Below are 25,149 nucleotides of genomic sequence, written 5' to 3'. Positions count from 1 at the left end.
AGTTTTGCGTTGAGAAGAACAAGCATAGAAATGCATACAAATTGTAAACAGAAAAGTAAACACTTTTTGAAATTCCCAAAATAATATTAATTCATTCGTCTTTGCAGGAAAAATTTCAGTGGAATGTTTAGAATATTGTTGCGAGAAAATATGTATATAATTAGTTTTAGGCACATCCACAATAAATAGAGTAGCATGAGTGGAAATTGTTCAAATGAAGAAAACCAGTGTAAGTGTACTGTTGTATTTATTTAAATTTCTAAGCATAAATATATTAATTTTTTAAAATGAAATGTGCAGTGGCTTGTTGTAATAATTATTATGCAATTAAAGGATCGAAAACGAGTTTTTTAAGTTTTCCGGCCAATTTAAAAGTTGCCAAAAAATGGGTGTTATTTTGCAAAAGAAATGATATATTTAATACTAAATTAATAGGGGTATTCTCTTGCTCTTGCAAGATTGCAGATTGCAAAAATACTAAACCGAAATATACAAGAGCACGAGAGCACCCATTGCAGAATCTAGTGATATATGAATGGCTAATTCGGTCAATTTTTTGTGAATGACTAATAAGCATGGCTATTGTGAATTGGCGCACCTTCTGCATACATTTTTAAGAAAAAAAACTGTAACAAATCTTTAAAAATTAAATAGAAATAATAAAATCGATTTAAAACTTATCTTCTTCAACAATTTAACGACGTTATATGTCTTTATGTAAAATGGCAACTACAACAGGGTTGCAATTATATTTTTGCGTGACATTGCACGCAAATATACATAGGTTTTGGTCTGACATATTTTACAGCCCTTGCAAATATTTTTCTGCGTGTGTTTGTTGTTGTGCCGTTGTAAATCTGCAATTCTTGCACCGTGCACCGGGTGTTGCAAGAGCAAGAGAATACCCCTAATAATTTCACAATTCTTTTATCATAATTTCATACATCTGATATATCAGAACTTATAATATATGTATATATTTATATATTTATATACAACACAAGAAACGTCTTCTCCATTTGAATCACAACTTAATAGACAATTTTATTATCAATAGGCCGATATATTTCTTTAGAAATGATTCAAATCTTTTCACTCAACAATATTCAATCGCTTCACTAAAACTTTTCATTAAAATCGAAAGAATTAATAATATTTTGCGAATTTACAAAAGGGTTTACTTTTCTATTTACATTTTGCAAGCCATTTGACAGTTTTTCACTCTTGTTCTTCTCAACACGGAACTATGACGTTTCGTAATGGCGGTCGTCGTAGTCTTGTATTCTATCATTCTTGCCTGAGTGATTGCATCTTTTGGGTGAGCGTTGTTGTTATGCGATGTGTAGCATGATGTCAAGGTTAGTGTTATAGATGTGGCAACCCCGAAGGATCATTACGGCGTTAATTTAATCTTCGGCGCAGCACTCCTAAAATACAACTCTACCTAACTCCTAAAGGCAACGCTATCATATGTTTTCAATCCTTTATTCCTTTTATTATTATATTCTTACTAGCTCTTAAGTTATAACGAATAAGAAATAAATTTCTTCTGCGATTGGACGTCAAGCATAACGCATCGTCTTCACTTGTTCCCACATAGATATTAACTCTCCCCTCCTTTAAAGAGAAGTCGTCCCTGACTGATTGATTAAGTGTTCCATCCCGTGATGTCTTAGTACAGCTTCGTACAGCATCTGGCTTTGTTGTCTTAATTTGTTAGATTGAATTTTAACATAGAGTGAATACAATTTGAAAATAGTGTAAATGATTAATATTATTATTATGCAAGTTACAATAATACTTAATATGCTTCGTACAGGATGTTCTTCGAATGGAATAACTAGTTTATGTAATTTTTGTATGTTATTAAATTCGTATTCATTGTCTGATTGGAGTAGTTATAATATTTTATTTTTTTTTTTCATTTCCGTCAGCTTTAATGTATTTCTTTATTTGTTCCTCTTTATTCTTGTATATTTTTCCATCGATTGTTACAGATTCTATGATTTGTATAAGATTAGTTCCTGAAATGGTTTGATTGTTTATTACATGTTCTCCACTGAGTGATTTAATTCAATTATCGGTATGTTGTTTTCTTCTATTACATTACAGTGAGCTTCATTATTGCGTATTAAAGGTATTATACATTGGTCGGGCTTATTCTTTTTACAAAACTAACTTCACACGTACGCTTATGCTCTATCGTTCAGTCGTTGTCGAGCCAGCAACGAATTAACATCACGCCAGACTATAGCGCAAAACTAAATATGCCCTGCGAGAAATATTTTATGATTCTAAATGGCTTTGGTGCCATGCAATGGTTTTTATGTTCCAAGTCTTTAAAAGGTAATAGGGAATATATCTTTAAAAGACGTTTTGTTAATTTGCATTATACTCTTAATTAATTATAAAATTTGCTTAATTTTAATTCCAATTTCTCACTGGGCTACTTTTTTTTCGTGCTCACCAACATAGTGACTGATCCTCTCATGCCGACCACTGTTGTGGTTTGTCATTACAATATGATATAATATTGTCTAGTTTAAGTTTACCGTGAGAGTATGACATGGATGTTACATCATATGTTTCACATTTTTCTTGTATTATTGGGTATTTATAAATTACTACAAATGTTTCAGCTACCTTACAGATATGTATTGTTGCATATTCTAGGATATCTATTATTGATATATTGATTTGTTCTCTTTTCATAATTTCTTCAATTTCTTCTGTATTTATTGCAGCTGAGTAAAAGTTTCCATTTTTTGCAAACTTATTTGTTGTGGTTAAGTCTAATAATTCTTTATGAGTTTCTTCGAGAAGAAGTTTTGATTTTAAAGTTTGCGGATTAAATTTACCTATTAGTTTCTCAAAGTTTGAATTTATCGTTCTTTGCTGGTTATTGTTTTCTATAATATCATTTAGTGCTGTTTTTATTTCTACTAGATCGTCATGACCTGGTACTCCTGTGATAAATTTTAATGCTGAACCTAGGAAGTCTATACTTCTGGTTCTTCGTTTTTGTAGCAACTGGCTTTTTAATATTTCTATCCTATTGATTAGGATATACTCCGTAGGATCTCTTTGTGTTGCTTCAAGCATTTCTTTAATTTTTTAATAGGGTTGTAGAATTGTTGTAAGGTTTGTTACATGGAACAAATAGTCTTCGTTTTCTGTTTCTGTCAGTATATATTTTTTGTCTTTAATGTCCGTTATTACTAGGCTAGGGTTGTCCCTATCAATATGAATGTTGTCATTGTTTTGAACATTTTGTCTAGTGTTATCTTTGTGTATAACCTTCCCCGTGGTTGTTAAGATTGTGTCCTAACGATTTTCCTTGATTATATATTTCACGTAGCGTTTTGTATATTTTTCGCGACGGCTTGATTTCTCGTAAATTATTTGTCCTGGAATATATGTATGTTTTATTTAATCGTTTTTTATTATGATATTTTAAAATTGCTTCTTCTTTTATTTCAATTTTATCCTTTATTTCAGGATACTTACTTCGTTCAAAGAAACGTCTACCGGTTCCTTGTCCGTTACTGAATGTATCGTCCTGTTATATTCTTTTATAGCGTTAAATAATTTCTCTTCTGCAGTTGTGCCTGTGTCAGCTGCTAAGGCTCTAGATATTTCAAGTATTGTACTGTGCAAACGTTCAACTTGAGCGTTCGTTGTTGAATGGTTGTTTGCGGTAAGCGTGTGCTGTATTTCTACAAGAATGATAGAGTACAAGATTGCGCAGATGAGAGAAAAAACATTTTTCGTTCTGCGCATCTACGTCACACGGCTTATAAATTTCGTGAAATAGCTTGAGTAGCAAGTAAATATAGCTTGTTAACAAGAATGTTAGAGTAGTAGAGTTTATAGCTGCCAAATTTTTTACTGCGCCGTGTGACCTAAGCAATTGTATGTTTAGTATAACGGACCTGCGCAATGCGTAATCTCTTTTCTATCATTCTTGGTATTTCTAGTCTGTTTAATATGGCTTTCGAGCCTACACCCGAAAAGATTAATTCGTTGTCGGTCATAAGTTCGGTACAGGTATTTAGAGTCTAATTTGCGAAAGAACGCATTAAGAAAGAAATCGTGTGTTGTTTATTTGGAATATGTTCATTTGTATGGATGTACCTGTTTTATGTGGTGTTGGTGTTTTTCCTATTAAATGTTTTTCTGGTCGTCGTTCATATTTATTTTCGTTACAAACTACGCAGTTTCGTACTGTGTTTTCAGTATTTTTTTTCTGTTAAGGCCAAAAACATGTCTGATATATGTATTTCTTTTAAATCAATTTTTGCATTTCTGTGTGCTCGTGAGTGCGTAAATTCTACTATATTTATTCTGTCTTGTTCCGCTGTAATGTCTTTTAATATGAGTTGCGCTAATACTTTGGGATAATTGACAAATATGTGTTTAATTTGTGGTTGAATTTTGTGCCAAAGTTCTAAATCAGAGTGAAATGCTGTCATAACCTTTGGTTTTAATACAGCTCTGATATTTTTCATTAAAAAGTCATTATCTTTAAAGGTGATAGTATATCTTTCATAGTTAGGAAATATAGTTTTTTTTCTAAATTATTTTCTGTTCTCTCTATGATGTGTATTTGATTTTTAAATGAGTTAAAAGGAGAATTTACATGCCTAATATTCCTATGTGCAGAGGTTTCTGCTGAGTGTTGGGATTCATTTGAACTGGTGGTACATTTTCTTGTCCTGGTTTATATTTGAGTGTTGCACCATATTCTTCTAGTAAGTTTTTCCATCGTTTTAATTTGGTATTCGGGTTTCATTCCGATATAGAAAAAATTAAGGACTGATAGTCTGTATAAATGGTTAAATTTGCTATGCCGTAAAGGTAGTTTCTTAACTTCTTTAGAGACCATACTATTGCTACCATTTCTTTCTCGTTTGTTGAATAATTCTGTTCTGTTGGACTTAATGTTCGTGATATAAATGCAATAGGATTTTTTCCTTGACTTAGTACTGCACCTATGGCATAATTACTAGCATCGGTGGTTAAGTCGAATCCTTTATTAAAATCTGGTTGATACAATTCTACCTGTTCTTTAAGACAGTTTTTTTTAATACTTATATAGCCTTTAGAGGTTTGCATATTTGTGCAAAATTTTTCGCGAATTTTCTATAATACGAGGCTAATCCTAAAAAGGATCTAAGTTCTTTTAAATTTGTTGGTGTCCTATATCTGTCTATGACTCCTATTTTTTTAGGATCTACCGTAATTCTTCCATTTTTTATTATATGACTTAAGAATTCTGTTTTTTGTTGAAAAAAATTGGATTTTTCTTCCGAAATTTTCATATTTGCTTTATGGAGTGTGTGTATAATATTGGTGATATCTCTCATATGTTCCTCTGGTGAGCTGGAATATATCAGGTCATCGTCAATATACACATATGCACATTTCCCGATGAAAGGCCTAAGTATATTGTAAACACATCTTTGAAAGGTGGAGGGTGCGTTTTTCAACCCGAATGGTAGTCTAAGGAATTCGTACTTAGCTCCATTTACTGAGAAGGCTGTTTTTTCGCGGTCCTCTTTTTTAATCATGATTTGATGGAATCCTGATTCTAAGTCAAGTGTGGTAAAATAACTTGCTTTCCCTAAATTCTGTAGTGTCATTTTGATATCAGGGATGTGGTACCTATCTGCTACTGTTTGTTTGTTTAACTTCTGGAAGTCTATGACCATTCTTCGCTTAGGCTTACCTTCCTCATCGTTTCCCTTTTTTGATACTGTCCATATTGGAGAATTGTATGGACTTTTGCTAGGCTGTATTATATTATTTTTCAATAGTTTTTCAATTTCTTTCTTTACGAAGTCGTGGTCCGAATACGGGTATGGGTATTGTCTAACCCACACAGGTTCTTTTGATTCTGTTCTAATTTCCGCTTCAATAGTTGTGGTGAAAGGTTGGTTCTTTCCACAGTAATTGTTTTTCATTAATTCTTTAATTTCATTTTCGTACGTTTTATTCCCTATCGTATAGTTTTATGTTTCTATTCTTGTTTTTGAGAAACTAATGGAGTAGTTAATCATGTTTATTTTTGCTTTAATTTTGTTTAGATTATCTTCCCCTAATATTATGTCAAAATCTTTTAATTTATCTATGTCTAGTAATTCAATTTCATGCCCTAATAAATTTATCTTTCTATTGTGAGTAAGAATGGAACATCCATGTAGTGTATTTGTTTTCGCTGTTTTGTTTAATAATACCTTCTTTGCATAAGGATAATCACTTCTAATATATCTACTTGTGGCACCAGTAACTAATAATATATGCACGGACTTACCATTTGGTGCGATTCTTCGTAATGTTGGAAGACCGTGGTGCTTTATAAAAAAACTAGCGGACCCCGCAGCCGGTGTCCCGCGTGAAATTATGTGTTTTAAAATGAAAAAAAAATTAAATTTATCATTTAATTTTTTTTTTTTCAATTTAACGCAGCTTGATAAACAACATTTTTCGGTTTCTGTTAAGGCGTACAGAAAAGATGGTTTTCCAACTCATGAGCACGCCAAGGCCGTGTGAAAAACATAGCATTTCCAAATTTATGCCTCACACTATGCGACTATCTTTAGGTCCTGTTGATTGTCATCTCAAAAGCAATTTTCACTGGAAACGAAATACGTTTGAACTGAAATGGGAAATCGTTAGAACTCAAAGGAGTTCGTAGAATCAAGCATTCTGCCCCTTGTATTTGATAGGTGCGTCCCAATCAGTCGGGTTCCATTACACAGTTTCGGGGCATGATGATTGCGAAACATAATAACGACCGATCCTACTTTGAGACGCAAACGATGCGTGGCATACCAAGCCTGTCCAAAGAATTTAGAAATACCACTGTATAATTCACGGCGTCGTCTTCATTGTCAAGACGATCGATCGATTTGTATGAGCGCAAGTCTCCCGGAATTTGACTTTGAATCTTCCACTTTAAGTCAACAACATCACACACATTGGCAGCTAACATTGCGCGTGCACTTAAGGAATTGTAGTTACGATAATTTGGCCAATGTCCGAACATTTGCGATGAGTTCATCTTTCGTGAGTTGATAAAGGGAAGATGGAATTGATATCAAACCACCGGAAGTATCAACCGAAATTGTATCATTTCCAATTTTTAGCGAAGGCGATGTAAAATGTCTTCGGCAATGTCATTTTTGTTCGTATCCCTTAATTGACGCGGATTTGAAGGCTGATATGTCGAAATGATTATCGCGAAAAGTATGCGAACTTCATTTTCATTCCAGTGATTAACGTGTTCCAGTAATTGTAATTGCTGGCTTACTTCTCCAAAACTTGCACACACCGTACCCTTCACAGTAAGCAATGACTCAAATAAAGTTGAACCGCGTACATTAATCAATAGCAACCGAAGGTAGAAGCAATCGTCGTTTTTCGGGTGGATTGTGTAAATTCGTCCTAATGCATTAGTTGAGAACACATCTGGATGTCAATCTACTGGTTGGCCTTGCTTTCTGCGCAACTATTTCTTCGACGATGCATTCCATGTTTAATATCAGGGTATTTCCGAATATAACAATGTTCTCGCAAACGGATCACTGACACGGACGAAAGTTGAGTTTGTACTTACAAACGTATTTTATCGATTTCACCAAACTGCAATATTAAACATTGATATGAGTTTGAAAGTGAATTAGACAATAATGGTGAATATAGTACGATCCATGTGTTGTCAACTTCGATGTTCACTCTTGTAAGTTGATTGCTGAATGTTCTGTTATCTGGTGAGCGACGCCGATAGAGTTGATATCCATCATTTCCAGCTTGTGTTTCCGAAAGAAAAGCAGGTGGATAGTGTTTCATGCATTTATTGTCAGACATACAAACCGAAAAGATGAACCATATTGGTTTCCACCACTTCGAATAATACTGGATCTTTCTCTACATCAGGAATTTCCGCAGAAATGATTTCATCAATTTGATCTGGTGTAACCATCATCAAAGAAGAATGCAGAAAACCTCTCTTTTGCCACTCAACAAAGTACATCGAGCATCCAACAGCACCACATATACATACGTTGCTTCAAGATAAAGTCAATCAAACATCGTAACTGTTGTTTGAAAAGTCATGCTGTGACATCGTGATGATCGCTTGCTGATTGACCGCGATCCATAATTCCGCAAGTTTGTCACCGCATCCTGGAAGTACTTCTTGCCTTGCCTTGCCTTGGGCCGCCATACGTTGATGGCAAAAAAAACGCCGACCGATATTAGGGTGATCTCTTCGTGGCTTCGTAACAAATTTCAATCTGCAATTGACCTCTTTGTGTGAAACACACATAAAGTGTTCACTGAATAATTTTCAAAAATTTTTCTTTTGAATAGCCGGAATAAAAAAGCAAGCGACCGAAATTGAACGATTCAACTAATTTACAAATCAAAATATTGAAAAACAAAGCAAACAAAAATTGAAAAAAAATTTGTATGTAAAAAGTTACTTTTTGGAATTATCCAATTTTCCGACTTTTCTTCATAAAAAGTATAAGATATTTTTATTTCTAAACCTCCCAACGAACAACCTCTGAAAATTTCATAAAGATTGGTTAAGCCGTTCTCTTAGCGTTACTAACAAACAAACATTCATTCGTTTGTATGGGGAAAAGAAAAGGGCTGTTTTTAGGGGTTTTCCGGCAATTATTCGAATTTTTCTCTCCGTAAAAACCATCCTTGAACTTCAACGAACATTTATAAAAAAGTTAAAGTTATGAGCGTACATACAGTTTGGCGATTCATGCATTTTCATTAATGTTTAAAATGAAAAAAGTTGTTGTAGTGACATAACTACAATAGTTGGACATATGCTACCGCGGAGTTTTTTGTAGATATTATGATGTTCTTCAATATTGTTGTACATTATTTTGTTCTATCGCTAATAGTTTCGGCAGCGCATTCGACGTAAGACATTTTAAGACTCATTTTTCTACACCTTCGGTTAAATTGTTCAAAATTTACCAAGGATCGTTAATGTAGCATTCTATTGGTGAAAGAATTTTTTAAATCGCCCCAGTACTTTGTGAGCCTATTCATTACAAACATACAAAAATAGGTACAAATCTTTCCTCTTTATAATATTAGTATAGATGAGTCTGCTCTTGTTCTTCTTCATTACTAGCTGGCTTGTTGCATAGTGAATCTACTTCAGTGGTCGGCATTTCATAGCAAAATTTTGCAAACTAACTTCACACGTACGCTTACGCTCCATCGTTCAAGTGGTAAACACAATGACTGCGACAGACTGCAGCAGCACGACAGTGAACTGAAAATGGCGTTGTGCATCTTACCACATGAACATTCGTAAGAAGGCAGCAACATAACAATGGCCGGCATGTACACAAGACAACACAGCTGTCCATTTTGCATGTACACAATTTCGTTGTGGCCATACTAATACCTTTCACTTCAATGGATTTTTAATGTTTTGTTCAAATGAAATTTTTTGTGCAAAAAATAAGTAAATAGGTAAATATTTTTGCTTTAAATTATCAATTGTTATTACAAATGATATAATAGAGCTATAATATAGCTATTTTATGCTTTTATTGGTAAAATAACGTCAAGTTTGTAAGAGCTGTGAATAATTTTACATTTTACATATTAGTGGCATCACCGTCTACCTCCTCTTTCTATCTTCCATTCTACTGTCAACTCTACTGTCGTCCTACTGTCGTTGGCAAAAATAGGAGGATATTGAAGTTAGCGAGAACGACAACTGTCGGCCTGCAGTCGTGTAGTCGTGCAGCTGTCAAAATAACACTGCCCATAAGAACGTGTGTATTTTATTATTTGACAGCTGTAGTTTGCAGTCTGTCGCTCTCTATGTGTTCAGCGCTTCAGTCGTTGTCGAGCCAGCAACGAATTAACATCACGCAAGACTATAGCGCAAAACCAAATATGCCCTGCGAGAAATATTTTATGATTCTAAATGGCTTCGGTACCATGCAATGCCTTTTATGTTCCAAGTCTTTTAAAGATAATAGGGAATATATCTATTAAAATACGTTTTGTTAATTTTCAATATCCTCTTAATTAATTATAAAATTTGCTTGATTTTAATTCCAATTTATCACTGGGCTACTTTTTTTTCGTGCTCACCAACACAGTGGCAGATCCTCTCATGCCGACCACTGATCTACTTCTTCGATGCCTTCGTTGCCGTTCATTAGATTTACTCTCTCTCTCTCTTTCCATGTTCTTCAGAGTATGAATCACGTGCTCGCTTCATGAATGTGTTTATGCGTTGCCTGTTGATTATGCCAGGGGCCTATTTCACTAAATTACAAGTTCACAATTACAAGTGTTTTTGCATGTGAAATTGTGAACTTGTGAATCATTGTGTTTCATAAAAATACAAATACAAGTTTGTAGCTACAAGTGAATTCTACAAGTCACAAGTCTACAAATGATACTTTTACAAGTGATCTTGTTTCACTAAACAAAATTTGCACTTGTACACTTGTAGAATTGTAGAAAAAAACCTTAGGGTCGACGGAGACCCTAAGAAAAAAATTTACAAGATACAAGTGAATGATAAATTGATTTAGATTTTGATTTATAACAAATTGTTCTTAAAAATTAGTTCAAATGAACACAAAATCAAACATATTTAATATTTTATGACACACATTAATCGAATCGCATTGTTGGTTTATTACAAATTATCGATAAGCGGCAACATAACTAATCAAATATTATAAATAAATGAACACGTGTGCAAGTGAAACATATATTATATTAAGAAGCTCATATTTTTTGTGAGTGTGCAAAATGAACTTATTATACGATTTTAATGATGAAAGCGATAATGAAATCTCATTAAAAAGGAGAAGACTATTTATGCCACGTCTGGAATATAAATTCCTGAAATCCACGTTGGAGTATAATGAGCGTTTTAGGCTAAAACGTGAAAAATTTGTTTTGTTGTTAAATTTGTTGTGTCCAATACTGGAGAGGAAGACAAGTAGAAGCCATTCTCTAACGGTGCAACAGCAGCTGCTGATTACGTTACGCTGGCTAGGAACAGGAACCACATACCATGCAATAGGTGACTTGCATGGTGTGAGCAAAGCCACTGTGTGCAGATTGGTAAAAAGCGTAGTTACTGCAATAAATACCGCCTTGTTTGCAACGTATGTAAGATGGCCAGAAAATATGGATCAAGTGGTTACTAAATTCTACGCCATCAGAGGCATGCCGTTAGCTTGCGGCTGTTTGGACGGCACTTTAAATAAATTAGATGCACCCAAAGAGCATGAAGAAGCTTATGTTGATAGGCAAGGTAATCACTCCATTTCGTGTATGGTGGTTTGCGGACCCGATCTCCAGTTCTATTACTCCTATGCAAATTGGTCTGAGAGTACTCACGACTCTCCCGTCTTGCGGAATAGTTGTTTGTTCCGCAGGATGGAAAACGGCTGGCGTCCAATTCAGAATGGAATCATTCTAGGTGATTCAGCATATCCGCTGAAAGATTGGCTGATTCCTCCACTATCTAATAATAGAAGATTCCTCAATGCCCATAAATCAACCAGAAGAGTTGTGGAAAATGCAATTGGTATTTTAAAGGAAAAATTTCCCATTTTAAATTATTTGCGGGTGAGCCCAGAAATGGCCAGCGATGTCTTTACTTATGCGGTCACACTTTGCAAATTTTTCACGCACTGAAGAAGATGAAAACTAGACAATTACTAACCTTAGTGACTCCGATAATGTAGAAGAAGACAGCCAAACCATAACAGACATTAGAGGTCAAGCTAGGCTACAAACTATTTTAAATTATTTTAATTAATTTACAAATAAGAAAAATATTAATAAAAAAAGTATAAAGAACAAAAAGTTGTAACTAAAAAAATAAGGGGGTGTACGCCCCCTTACGGCGCATACATTTTTGCTCCAAAATTTTAATCTGTAGAGCTTTATTTTTCAAGTGAAGTTTTCGATCTGGCACTCCACCTTTTCATCCATCTTCAATTTTTTAATTTCTGCTTCCCCGTGGGCAGAAGAACCATTTTCCATACATCGCTCTAAATTAAAAAAAAAAAATAGGACAAATTTTATATATAATTTAATGGTACTCACTTCTTTTTCGGGAGCTCTCAGGCATAGACACTTATTTTTCTTCCTTCTTGGTAGCAGTCACTTCCGTAATTACCAACGGTGAGTTACTGTCATTGCTTTCATTTAATGTGATGCCAATCAAATCTTGCAATGACATATCCTCACCATCATTCTCTTGGGGCCGAATACCATCGCAGGTTGGTGACTCCTTCCCAATCACTTCTAAGACCAGGGTATCCAACTGGGATAATTTACAGCCCCTGCCTCCAGCCGCCCCTGTGTTTCTGGAAAATTGCTTTATAAATTTTTAACACTTTTTTTAAGTAAACTCACCAGTGTCGCCCGTTTGATGTTTGCCCAAAAAACATCACGTACGTATTTGGCGTATTTTGCACTTGAAACCAGTCCAAGTGCAACACACCTAATACGCATGTTCTCCCACTCTTCCATTTTCATCACTTTGGTAAATTTATCGCTAAACTTACCAAAGAGAATGTCTTTGGCAGCGAAGATCTCCCGCACTACACTAATTTTGTTATGTTCATTTACCATTTTTACAAATAAACAATTTTTAACTTTTTTATAAACACAACAAGTGGGCAAACAACATTAAACACACACAACATGTGTTTTGATTGATTAGGGATGTGATAACAATCAAAACAAATTATCGATATACATATATTTACACATACGTATGTTTAATTTATCAAAATAACTTTATAAAAATATTTTATTTTATTTAAAAATTCACAAGTATACAAGAACTTGTAATTGTAGAAATTGTAGTTTACAAGTGCAGAAAACTACAAGTGTTGTCAAAATTTTAATGAAACGCAATTTATCAACACTTGTGAAAATTAAACTTGTGATTTTAACTTGTAAACTTGTAGAATTGTAGTTTAGTGAAATAGGCCCCAGGTCGTTGTTGCTGTGTGATTCTTTGTTGATTTGCTTGTTGCTGGGCGTTGACTGGTTGAACCGGTTGTTGATGATGACGTGTGTGTCTGCGGAATTGAGCTTATGATGGGTCCATTTCCATTTGTTCGACTCGTTGTTGTGCTGGTTGATGCGTGTTGAATATAATATAATATAATACCCAACGATTACCCTCCTCCCGCCCAACCGACGCGAGGGGCGCAATCCGCGAACGAGCGGAATTAGCCGAGTCATAAAAGGCAAGAGAGTTTTAAGCGTTGCGATCTTAAGATGCTCAGCTACAGAAACAAAAATTTCAACAGTCGAAATTAAGAATGAGATTAAAGTTTACAAATTTTAAATGTTACTTGTTAAGAGTAGATAAAATAATTTTTTTAATGGTAAAGAGTGAGTCTGTTAGATCAAATGTGCTGGAATGAAAATTGAAATCATGACATATACGGCGGAACGGTTCGTTTAACTCAAAATTTGTTCTAAAAAATTTTAAAAGTAAGGGTCTAAACTGCCTGGTAGGGCGAGCGGGAACGTTAAAATTAATATCAGATAAGAGAGATGGGCTACAGACTGAGCCATTCATGAGTTTTACAAGAAATATTATACCAAGCATCTCCCTACGACTAGCGAGTGTCGGGAGATTTATAAGTTTTAAACGGTTAATGTAAGGGGGAAGATTTAAACTGGAATCCCAATGCAAATGATTTAAGGCAAAAAGTAAAAATTGTTTTTGAACGGACTCTAACTTATCCGAATGGACTTGGTAATAAGTGTTCCAAACCACAGAAGCATACTCCAATATAGGCCTCACCAGAGATGTAAAAAGAATTTTTGTGGTAAGCGGATCTCTAAATTCTTTAGACCAACGTTTAACAAAATTAAGAGCGCCTTTAGCTTTAAAAACCGTGGAAGTTGCGTGAAGATTAAAATTGAGTTTGGGGTTCATAGTTACTCCCAGATCAACAAAACTGCATACTTGCTCCAACCTAAAGTTTTGTATTGCGTATGAGGTAGGGTTTATAACTCTACGTGAAAAGCACATCGTTTTACATTTTTTAAGGTTCAATGGCATGTCATTTCTATCACACCAAGAAACTAGGTTGTTTAAGTCTGTTCGCAGCTGACATCTTTCGCTGTTTGAAGTATACGTTTTAAAAAGTTTTACATCGTCAGCATATAATAAAACTTTTGAAAACTTAACAACAGATGATATGTCGTTAATAAATAACAAGAACAGAATTGGACCAAGATGGCTACCTTGAGGAACGCCTGAAGGAACATTGATTATGTCAGAAAAAGTATCTTTAAATATGACTTGTTGAATTCTATTACTAAGGCAACATTTAACCCATTTTAGAAGTATTGGTTGAAAACCAAGAAGATCAAGTTTATTCAAAAGAATTGAATGGCTTACTTCATGAAAAACTTTACTAAAATCTGTGTATATAACATCAGTATTCTTATTCTCCCTAAAGCCCGTTGATACATGTGATACAAATTCAAGCAAATTAGTTATGGTAGATTTCCCTTTACGAAAACCGTGCTGAGAACAAGAAATTAGTGGAGAGATCAGGAAGGTTATGTCGTCTGTTATAATTGCATCAAAAAGTTGAGGTATTGCAGACAACTTTGCTATTCCCCTATAGTTTTCAATAGATGACCTAAAACCACTCTTATGCAAAGGAATTATAAATGACTTTTTCCATATGGACGGAAAAAAGCCTTGCATAAGAGATGAATTAAATAGTTTTGTTAGGGGTTGGTATATATATTTGGCACATTTCTTAAGAAAGCATGAGGGAATCATATCTGGGCCATAATTGTATGATTGTTCTAACATATTTAACTGATTTAAGACGTTTGCTTCTGAAACTTTAGGTGCATTAATGACAGAAATCGGACATAACTTGTGCTGATGCGGAACATTTTGTGGAGATTTTGGAGAGTAATTGGAGAATTCAGCGAACATATTAGAAATGGTGTGATTGTCACTAGACATACTAGACTTATATTTCATAGCGGACGGAAAATTAGAAATCCTGCGTTTGGAGTTGACGAAACCATAAAACAATTTTGGATTACGTATAATTGTATTTTTTACTTTATTTATATAATTACTATAATATATTTTGTTAAGTTCAGCAAATTGTCGACGCAATTTAAAATATTTTAAATAGTTAGCAACTAAACCAGTTTTTTTAAAAACTTTAAAAGCACGAGATGTTCTATTTTTTAATTTACATAATTCTTTCGAAAACCATAAATTAGAACTAATTTTTTGAGTAACAACATACTTCGGAACATATTTTTCAAATAAGTTTACAATAGTTTTATTAAAGTGGGAAGCACTAAATTCAATATTGCCACTGTAATCTGGCCAAGTTATTTTATAAAGTTCGTAATTAATCTTCTTAAAATTAGCTTTCGCAAAGTTGAACCGAAAACAAAGGTCTTGTGTATTATTATAAGCAAAGTTGGCTATGATTTCGATGTTAATTTCCAAAGCAGGATGATACGTGTCCTCTGGCCGAACCAAAGGATCACATCGGACAACAGAGAACATTGAAGCGTTATTGACGTAAACTAGATCTAAGAGCTTACCAAACTCGTTTGAAATTAAATTAATTTGGTTAAGACTCAACTCCGACATTTCATCTCAGAACTCGTTAAAAAATGAACGAGTACTAATAGGGATGGTGTGATCATCACTAGATTTCCATGATACGCACGGAAAGTTGAAATCTCCCAAAACAATCATGGAATCAGTATCATTAACCATTGTGAAAACATTACTTATTAAGAAGCATGCTCAGATAGGTCCGAGTGAGGCGGTATATAAGACAATGTTAAGTAGATATGGCCACTATTAGCGCAAATACGAATACACTTAAATTCAATGCAGTCTGCATGCGGAACATCGACTTCTTCAGATGGAAATGAAGAGTGAACACCAAGATTTCGAATTCGCTGTTGAATATTTCGTTATCAAAAATGTGGGGCTTTAGCCAAGTTTCCGTCAAAGCAATGATTTTAAAGTTACAATGAATGCTATTTAGATACAAATCAGTAAGTTTTGTATTAAGCCCTCTAACATTTTGATAATAAATAATCAGCGAATTATTGTTAATTAGTTTTTTGTATCAACGGGGTTTCGTGGCATTTTAGTGATAACTACAGAGGCTTATTACGTTTGTGCTCGAATTCGCGCACAAAGACAACAGATGGCCAGAATGAGTTGTCAAGTATCAATTGAAAATTATCAGCGGACACGTCGATCTTAAACGAGGAAATATCCCTGTTGTAAATTAAATTATTATTTTATTAAATTTACGAATGTCTGTATCTACCGTTTTTAATTTCGACGAGATGTAACTGTTTATATCCTCGACTGTGGTATCCGCAGCAAGTCTCGAGATAAAAATAGCTTTTTTCCGCGGTATTACCACTAAGTTTTTATTAGCTGACTTGGAGGTATTTGGAGGCGAATCTTGAGAAGTTTTCCGCTTACCGTATTCAGTAACAGTTTTCTCTGTGTTTTGAGCAGTCGGAACCTTCTCTCCTTGAGGACGAGGTGATGCAAGATTTATGAGGTCAATAGCGGGGGGGGTTTTCCTTTTAAGGAAGATACAGTGGTATCTTCATCAGACGGACGTTTTCGTTTAGGTTTTGGATTCTCATCCCGAGTATTTAGGCATTGAAATGATTGAAACAGCGTTTCATAACGCCTAAATTTTTCAGCAAGGGTTTCAAGCTCTCGAATGGATGGTTTGTACTTTTTTGGTACAGTTGTATTCATTCGTGGGATGTATTCCAGCTGTTGTTACTGTGAATCGTTCTGCATGGTTCTTGCTATCCCATAGGCTTCGGTGATATTTCGACATCCTCGAGAATAAAGAGCGTTTTTCGTAGTTAAGCTCCTGAGTCCTGTAATGAATGTGCGGACTGCTTTTGATTGTACCTCCTTGCTTAGAGCTTGAGCAACGTATTCATTTTTTTGTGTCATTTCGATTTTTGATAAGACTATATTTAGTGAATGATTTAGTCTATCATAGTACACATGTAACGGTTGATTTTCTTGTCTGATCTTCACCATTTCTTCTTCTAAGACATAGAGTGGCATTTGATCGGCGTAGGAGTCGTCCAATCTTTCTATGATGGCATCAAACTTTTGTTTGGTATTGTTGTTGATTAAAATTTATGCTGCTCTTCCGGTGATTTTGCTTCTAACCATTATTAGAGCTTCAGCGTATATATTCTGTCCTTGGAATTTGGAAATGTTTTGCATTAATGTACATGCCATTTTCCTCCAGTTCCGATAGTCGTGATAATCTCCATTAAATATAGGCAATGTTTTGAATATATTTAAGTCAACTTCCTTTGGGTTGTTGTAGGTGAATAGTTGATCTTGATATTCATGGATTGCTCCAGTTCCTTGGGTAGCTTCCATCTGGGCAAGCCTTCTCTGGAGGTCCTGAATTATTTCGTTAAGAGCATTTATCTCTGGTTGATTCATTGATTGATTGAATTTAATTTATTATTTCACTAATTTTAATTTATATGGAATTTATATTCCTTGTTGATTTATGGGACTATATCCTAGTTTGAATTGACTACACTTTGAAGGATTTTGTTTTGAATCCTTTTTGACGCGTAGCCCCACGTTGGGCACCAATTAATATTTCCTGATTCAAGTTTATCAAAAAATATATATTTTAGTTCTGTACTCATACGAATGTTAGTATTAGAACGTTCCTTTATTTAATATACTTAAACAGTACCGTCTGAGCTCTATGGCTGCTTATACAATAAAAGACAAGCGTCTTACTTAATACACTAGTATTTATATGTTTACTTTCTTCTTCTTAATTGGCGTAGACACCGCTTACGCGATTATAACCGAGTTAACAACAGCGCGCCAGTCGTTTCTTCTTTTCGCTACGTGGCGCCAATTGGATATTCCAAGTGAAGCTAGGTCCTTCTCCACTTGGTCCTTCCAACGGAGTGGAGATCTTCCTCTTCCTCTGCTTCCCCCGGCGGGTACTGCGTCGAATACTTTCAGAGCTGGAGTGTTTTCGTCCATCCGGACAACATGACCTAGCCAGCGTAGCCGCTGTCTTTTAATTCGCTGAACTATGTCGATGTCGTCGTATATCTCGTACAGCTCATCGTTCCATCGAATGCGGTACCGTGGCTAACGCGCAAAGGACCATAAATCTTTCGCAGAACTTTTCTCTCGAAAACTCGCAACGTCGACTCATCCGTTGTTGACATCGTCCAAGACTCTGCAGCATACAGCAGGACGGGAATTATGAGTGACTGGATAAATGAGTTAAGTTCCCGCCCTCATACACCACTACACCACACAACACACCACTCACAAAGCAACACTGGCACACTCACCACACTTGGAGACAACACTCATCGATTGGAAGCAGAAGTCTACACCTACACACACACTAATACACGCCGTACATCAACCCACACACTCCACAGCCCAACGAGCAAAAACCCTCGTCCTGGAAGAGGCCGTTTTTTTCGACAACGATTTTCGAGCAATAAACATCGGCGGACGATTTTACATGTTTTTTTTGGTTTTTTCGGCACGCATCTCAACGTTTCTTTTTTTTTCATCATCTTCGGCGCCCAGCTCAACCATCGTTCCGACATTGGGAGATCCTCTACGCGCAGCAGCTGAACCAACGCATCAACTCCGAGTGTGCTTTAATATAATTTGATAAATACATATATGTATACTTCCACTGGTACCCGACCAGGGAGTCCACTAATTTGAATATTGTTATATACATTGTTACGCCTCCACTGGTATCCGACCAGGGAGATTTTCATTACAACCTTTCCGCATTTTCCAATAAAATTGTCATCTTGAAGTGAACAAAAAAAAAATTATTATATATATTGCGTCCTAAAAGGAGTGGATATTAAAAATAAGTGGTAAGTTATCTAGTAACTATAGAGTTTGGTTTTTGTTTGTCGAGAGAGGACTTTGCTTCTCAATTGCCTACTCAGTCCGAAGTAGCACCTGTTGGCAAGAGTTATCCTGCGTTGGATTTCTAGGCTGACATTGTTGGTGGTGTTTACGCTGGTTCCAAGATAGACGAAATTATCTACAACTTCAAAGTTATGACTGTCAACAGTGACGTGAGTGCCAAGTCGCGAGCGCGACGACTGTTTGTTTGATGACAGGAGATATTTCGTCTTGCCCTCGTTCACTGCCAGACCCATTTGTTTTGCTTCCTTGTCCAGTCTGGAGAAAGCAGAACTAACGCCGCGGGTGTTAAGGCCCATATGTTTACTTTACATATAGATTATTGTTGAGTGGCATATGGTGTGTTATTGTTTGGACTTTGTACCTAAACACGTGGTTACTGCGTGATTGCATCCTTTGGGTGAGCGTTGTTGCTAAGCGATGTGTAGCATGATGTCAAGGTTAGTGTTATAGATATTAACTCTGACGGGAATTAAATATATAGGGGTTTCACATACTCTCATAAAGTTCCCTTAAATCCGGGGATCCATGCAAGTTTCAGGAAAATAAAATGTTCAGTTACACGAGAACTTAACGCTTCCTTACTTGTTCTATTTGCCATTTACAAAACTTATTTGAAAAACACAAATCGATTTTTAAAGCTTTAGACAGTTATTCTAGACAAAGGATTTGGAAAATTATGCAAAACTCTACATATTTACTGAAAAAAATGTTTATTGTTCAAAATGGACTTGATACATATAAGTTACTTTCGACAAGAGCTTTACATGCTAAGAAAGTTTTACCAACAACTTCAAGTTATGACTATAAATATCAGTTGATATGTATATTTAATGGGGAATCATTTGAAAATGTAAATACGATTTTACTAGTGGGGACAAGAGCGTCGGAAGGGTCTTGCTTGCATGAGCATTCAGAAAAACATAGTACATTTAACAGAAAATAAAATCCTCTAAGAAATTTTTAAACCGCTTCAAATATTTTAAAAGGATTGGTGGTTTAAAAATATCGGCAGGAGTACATTATTGCTTGTTCTCTTATAAATTTCGGATATTCTCTGTTTGTTTTACCTTGGGAACATTTTCCTTATTAATATATTTTTTAGAAAGGCTAAAAGATTTTAAAAGATCAATTCGTAAAGTTTAACAACATCGAAAATAGTTCGTATTCCATTGACTTCATATAAATCCGATATTCTCCTTTTAAAAGTTGTAATTATACAATATTGTATATTATTGCTTTACCTTGGGGATATTTTCTTATTAATTGCAATTCATAAATAAATGGAAATAAAAGTCGTCAACTGCTAGGTTTATAAGTCACAGTGTATACAACACAATAAAGCCATGTTACCCATGCTTATTTAGGATACGTTATTTTCACATGAAAGGCTCAATAAATGTGTTACGCTAATACTTTCAGGAACTGAAAAGCGTTTGTTATTTGAAAATATATTTTATTTTATTTGTTTTTATATATTTATATATCATAACTATAGATACATATTTCCAATTTTCAGTCTGATCAAAATTTTTTGGAAGCTTCCTTTGATTATTCGTTAGAGGAAAACATGGATCTACAGTACAAAGGAACTACCTACTTTAAACAGGATCTTTCTAATGAAGAAAAAACTTTCGATATAAAAATAGAAATGATTAATCAAACCGATATGATCAAGGTGAGTTGCATAAATTCGAATGTTATATAGTAATACAGGATTATGATATCTTAGTTTCAAATCGAGTCTATGTGGCAATGTGAAAATGACAATGAGAAAATAACTTCTAATGGCAAATTTATAGCTACGTTATTACCTTTAAAATTATTTGACTACACATTTCTACTAAGTAATGGAGAAAACCAGGAAATTAACTTTGATATAGTATTTTTAAATCAAAATCGAAATAATCTTACTTTTGGCATGCGAGCAATTAAAAAAAACGAAATGATCAATGCGGAGCTATGGACACCAATTCAAAATTTCAAAAATATATCTCTCCATGGTACTGTGACTCCCAGTTCTCCCAACCTATACCAAATCGAAGGAGTGTTTTATCGTGATATGGTAACTTATGAGATAAATGGTTTGGTTCATATGAATGGACGATTGCCAGTAAAAACACGGTTGCAAACACTTTTACTGCATAACAATCAAGAAGGACTGATTGAGTTAAATATATTAAACGAAAAAGAAAAAACAAATGAACTAGGTTTTCAGTTAAATGCTATTGAAAATGGGAAAAGATTTAAAATATCTGGCAATTATTCATATCATAAAGAAACTGGTCTTAACTTGACAGTATATATTGAATCAACGGAAGCTTCAATTGAACGAATTTACATTAAGACTAACTTCCAATATCCAGAAAACGATTGTGTTACAGCCAAGCTTTTTTTAGAAACGCCTTGGCGTGATATGGGTCTTGGTAAAGTGAATCTTTGGGCTGATATAAAAACACGACTAGATTATGGGAAATTAAAAGGAGGTTATCAATTCGATTCTCATAGGGGCTTTGGCAACTATGAGTGGACTTGGAAACCTACAGAGGACATGCGTCTCTTAATACAAAGCAGTATTGAACAACCAAGTGCTAATACAAGTCATTTACATTCGGAGATAAAATACATAAACCCTAATAAAACATTCAATGATTTAAGGGTGGGTGCAAAAATAAATTTTAATGTAATATGGTTTTTCGAAATAAACGGAAATCTAAATTATGAATCCATTAATAATATTGGATTTGGATTATTAACACATTGGCCTTCGGCAGACGAAGATATGCATAATTTTAGTGGGCAATACGAAGGAAATATATTTAACAATGATGGGAAAGCATTAGACGTATCCATTGAAGGAAAATATTTTGCTAAACACACCGACAGGAGCTGTATAACCCGTTTATCGTATAGAAATCTTACAGATCTACATAGCCTAGTCAGTGTTGAGTGCACAATTGCTGGTAATACCAGCATAGTCCGGGCAGATTTCCAAATGCTAAGAAAAGAGAAAACTCTTCGTGAATTTTTAGCTACATTAATCACCCCAAAATTTGAAAATGAAGCTACAGTATATTTAATGGGCTCGTATAATCGTATTAAAGACAGCTATCACTATTTTAAGTAAGCATTTTAAACATTTGTTATTTTAATATTATAACCAGTTTACTATTCACAAACAGTTTATCTGTTAACTATCCATATACCAGAACGGTCGCCGATATGGATATAACCATCAAGTCGATTGAAAACTTAAATGGTAAATTGAACTTCACTACGCCTTTCCTAAAAGCACCATGGCTCAACACTTTATTCAATATCAGCACAAATGAGTGAGTAATTTTCCATCTGTTTATACAATTTATACATATTTACAATGAATGAAAATTTCACAAGCGTTTTTGAGATATAAAAGTAGTAGTCAGATGCGTGATTTCACTGAAATTAAAATTGAACCAATTGCCTGTACCGAACACTTAAATTTGCGAAAATTAGCGAAAGAAAGGAAACGCGTGGTATCTCGATTCCAGTCTAATTACAATTAAATTCTTTATTACAGTTCATATTTCACTTATCTTAAAACTTAAGCTAACGGTAACAGTTGGAATGTAAGAACTTATGTATATATGTACAAAAAAAAGGTGAGTATAATTCATTTTGTTAACTTAAAGTAATAGATTTAGGTGAGTATGTTTAAGATTATATGGGTAAGTATTTTTACACAATAAAAAGAAAAACTTATAATTCAAATATGATATTTAAAAAATGCATTTAATTTTAACTTAATGTTTTTTCATTTTAGCTTTGGACATATATAAGTCGCTTGACGCAACACCGGTCACCTTAACAGGATCATAATCCTTCAACATGTTTGGGCAGTAATGCGAGTTTATGAATGGGGCGCTTAATGGTGCCCGCCTTGGTTGCCACGTCTGCCACTCGTATTTTGCCGTCTTGTCCTTTTGCGTTTGCAACGACGTGTCCAATTACGCACTGCTGCGGTGGCACGCTGTCCTCGTGGAAGAGGACGAGGTCGTCGAGGTACAGATTGCGTGTGGGGTGCAGCCACTTGTCTGGTTTGTTTTGGACCGCTCTCGCCAAAACTGTTGCTTGAGAGAGCAAACAAGTTGCCATCTCTCGCAGCACCAAATTGGATCCACTGACACCAGCTCTGGAGGTAATGCTCGCAGGGAGCACCCTATCAGTAGATGCGTTGGGGTTAGTGCCTCGCCGTCGTTGGGGTCCTAGCTCAACGGTGTTAGGGGCCGAGAATTGAGGATGGCCTCCACTTCGGCCAGTAGTGTTGACATCTCCTCCGCCGTGAGTAAAGCGTTGCCAAGTGCCCGAAAGATCAGATATTTGGCGTACTGCACCGCCGCCTCCTTAAGCTCCTTCAGCTCGCGCAGCTTGTGGTCGGCGCTGACGAAGTTGGTTGCGTTGCCGCTGAATATTTTCTGTGGCATCCCTCGGGATCCAATGAACCTTTTGAGGGCGAGAATAAAAAAATTAGTAGAGAGGTCCGAGACTAGTTCTAAATGTACTGCTTTTGAAGTAAAGCAAACAAAAACTGCTATATACGTTTTTACGGGTGGTCGACCAAGTATTTTTAAAGTGGTATATAGGGGACCACAAAAATCTACGCCACATATCAGAAAGGGTCGTAACGCTCGAAGTCTTTCAGCGGGCAAATTTCCCATTATTTGGGTTTGCAACTTCGGCATGTAATTAAAGCAGAGTGTACAGGGAGGATGGAGTCATATGTAGAAGTTCACACAATTGAGGAAAGTTCTCTGATCGCCATTCACTTGGGAGTGGCCAGAAACGATTCTTTTACATACAACTCAAGCAGCTCACTACTTCCGGTCTTTGACCAAGTATCCTCTGGGTAGCCTAAGAACATCCGTTTGAAGGCGAGCTAAAGTGAGAAGGCGAAACATCCCCTCCGCAGGGTTGTGCGCTGGGTCTTGGAGCCGCCACGTAAAAAATCTTACCAATGAAAATTAGCAATCAGCCTCGGATGAGAGACCCCCCTTTTGATGACGACCATGGCAAACGAAATAAGGACTACGAATTGAGGGCATAAGAAGAGAGTACAGTTTTTTACGGTTCTACTGCAAGCTTCATTGTCATTAATTAGCCATATGAGCTCTCGAAAAAGTGCAAGTGGATTTTGCATATAGAAGTCGACTCTAGGTAGGTTGGCTTTGAAATTCTGCCAACTAGGCGCAATGGAATCGACTTATCCCAATCTAGTTTTTGAATCCAAAGCTCTTGATTTTTGCTTTGGAAACTAGTGAGGCTAATAATCCAAGGTGATCGAAAAGGCGAGCAGAGACTGACAGTATGTTTCGTTTAGTAGCTCGCAGATCATTAAAATTGGCATGCAAAACAAATCGAAACAATTTCTCTTTCGGCAACCAATGGATTCCTAGTGTTTTAGTGGAATTTTTGTCAATGAAGCTTAATGACTTTTCAGTGCAATCACTGCCGAAAAATTTAGGGTGGTTCGAAAACCACTTCTTTTAGGTGAATCCGGCCGAGTTTAATATTTTAATTACCTCACTTCTTATAAGATCCAGAGACCCAAAAAATTTCAGATCCTGTCAATAAGTTAATCACATAAAAATCTCTTTTAATGGCCAATGAACCGAGTGGATATTTAATTGTATTAGCATCGCTGAGCATTTATAAGCACCGTGTTGCGAGAAATGGTACAGGCGCAGTGCCGTAAGTGACGATGTTAAGTCCAAAAATTTGTATATGCTCTAAGGGATGCTCTCTCTACACAATAAGCTCACAATTTCTGTCTTCTTCGTGCACCATTATTTGGTTAAGTACAACTCTTCTTGAATGGTTGAGCCTACCATCAAAAGTTCATTCAATGAAATTTGATATGAAGTACGACTCGAAACGTCAAAAACAACACGTAATTTGGTTGTTGTGCTTTCGGGTCTTAAAACGCATTGATGTGGAATAAAGTAGTGTGGCACACTCGGAATCTTATTGTTCGTTACTTTATATTCATTCATTAAGTCCAGACACATTTTACGAAGTGCTGGATCTTTTAACGTTAATCCCTCCAGGGCCTGCAACCGCGGAACTGCGGC

At 35.4% G+C, this 25,149-nt stretch overlaps 1 protein-coding gene and 1 long non-coding RNA gene across 3 annotated transcripts in view; one reads left to right on the top strand and one right to left on the bottom strand.

Annotated features, from left to right (window-relative positions):
• Positions 1-25,149, top strand: part of LOC126765182 (uncharacterized) — a 177,257-nt gene that overhangs the window by 68,885 nt on the left and 83,223 nt on the right. The window contains exons 8-10 of the mRNA XM_050482761.1: positions 20,562-20,720; positions 20,775-22,165; positions 22,225-22,374. Coding sequence (XP_050338718.1) covers positions 20,562-20,720; positions 20,775-22,165; positions 22,225-22,374 — 1,700 coding nt within the window. The remainder of the gene's footprint in view (positions 1-20,561; positions 20,721-20,774; positions 22,166-22,224; positions 22,375-25,149) is intronic.
• Positions 11,800-12,753, bottom strand: LOC126765429 (uncharacterized). 2 transcript variants are annotated; one of them, XR_007668381.1, is made up of 3 exons: positions 12,436-12,753; positions 12,124-12,386; positions 11,800-12,068 (listed from the first exon to the last, which is right to left on the bottom strand). It is a non-coding gene; the product is annotated as an uncharacterized LOC126765429 (long non-coding RNA). The 2 variants fall into 2 exon arrangements; XR_007668382.1 differs by having other exon boundaries at positions 12,124-12,378.

Source organism: Bactrocera neohumeralis, unplaced genomic scaffold, assembly GCF_024586455.1.
Source record: "Bactrocera neohumeralis isolate Rockhampton unplaced genomic scaffold, APGP_CSIRO_Bneo_wtdbg2-racon-allhic-juicebox.fasta_v2 cluster10, whole genome shotgun sequence".
In the NCBI taxonomy this organism is placed as follows: Eukaryota; Metazoa; Arthropoda; class Insecta; order Diptera; family Tephritidae; genus Bactrocera; species Bactrocera neohumeralis.
This window is presented reverse-complemented; position numbering and strand designations above follow the sequence as displayed.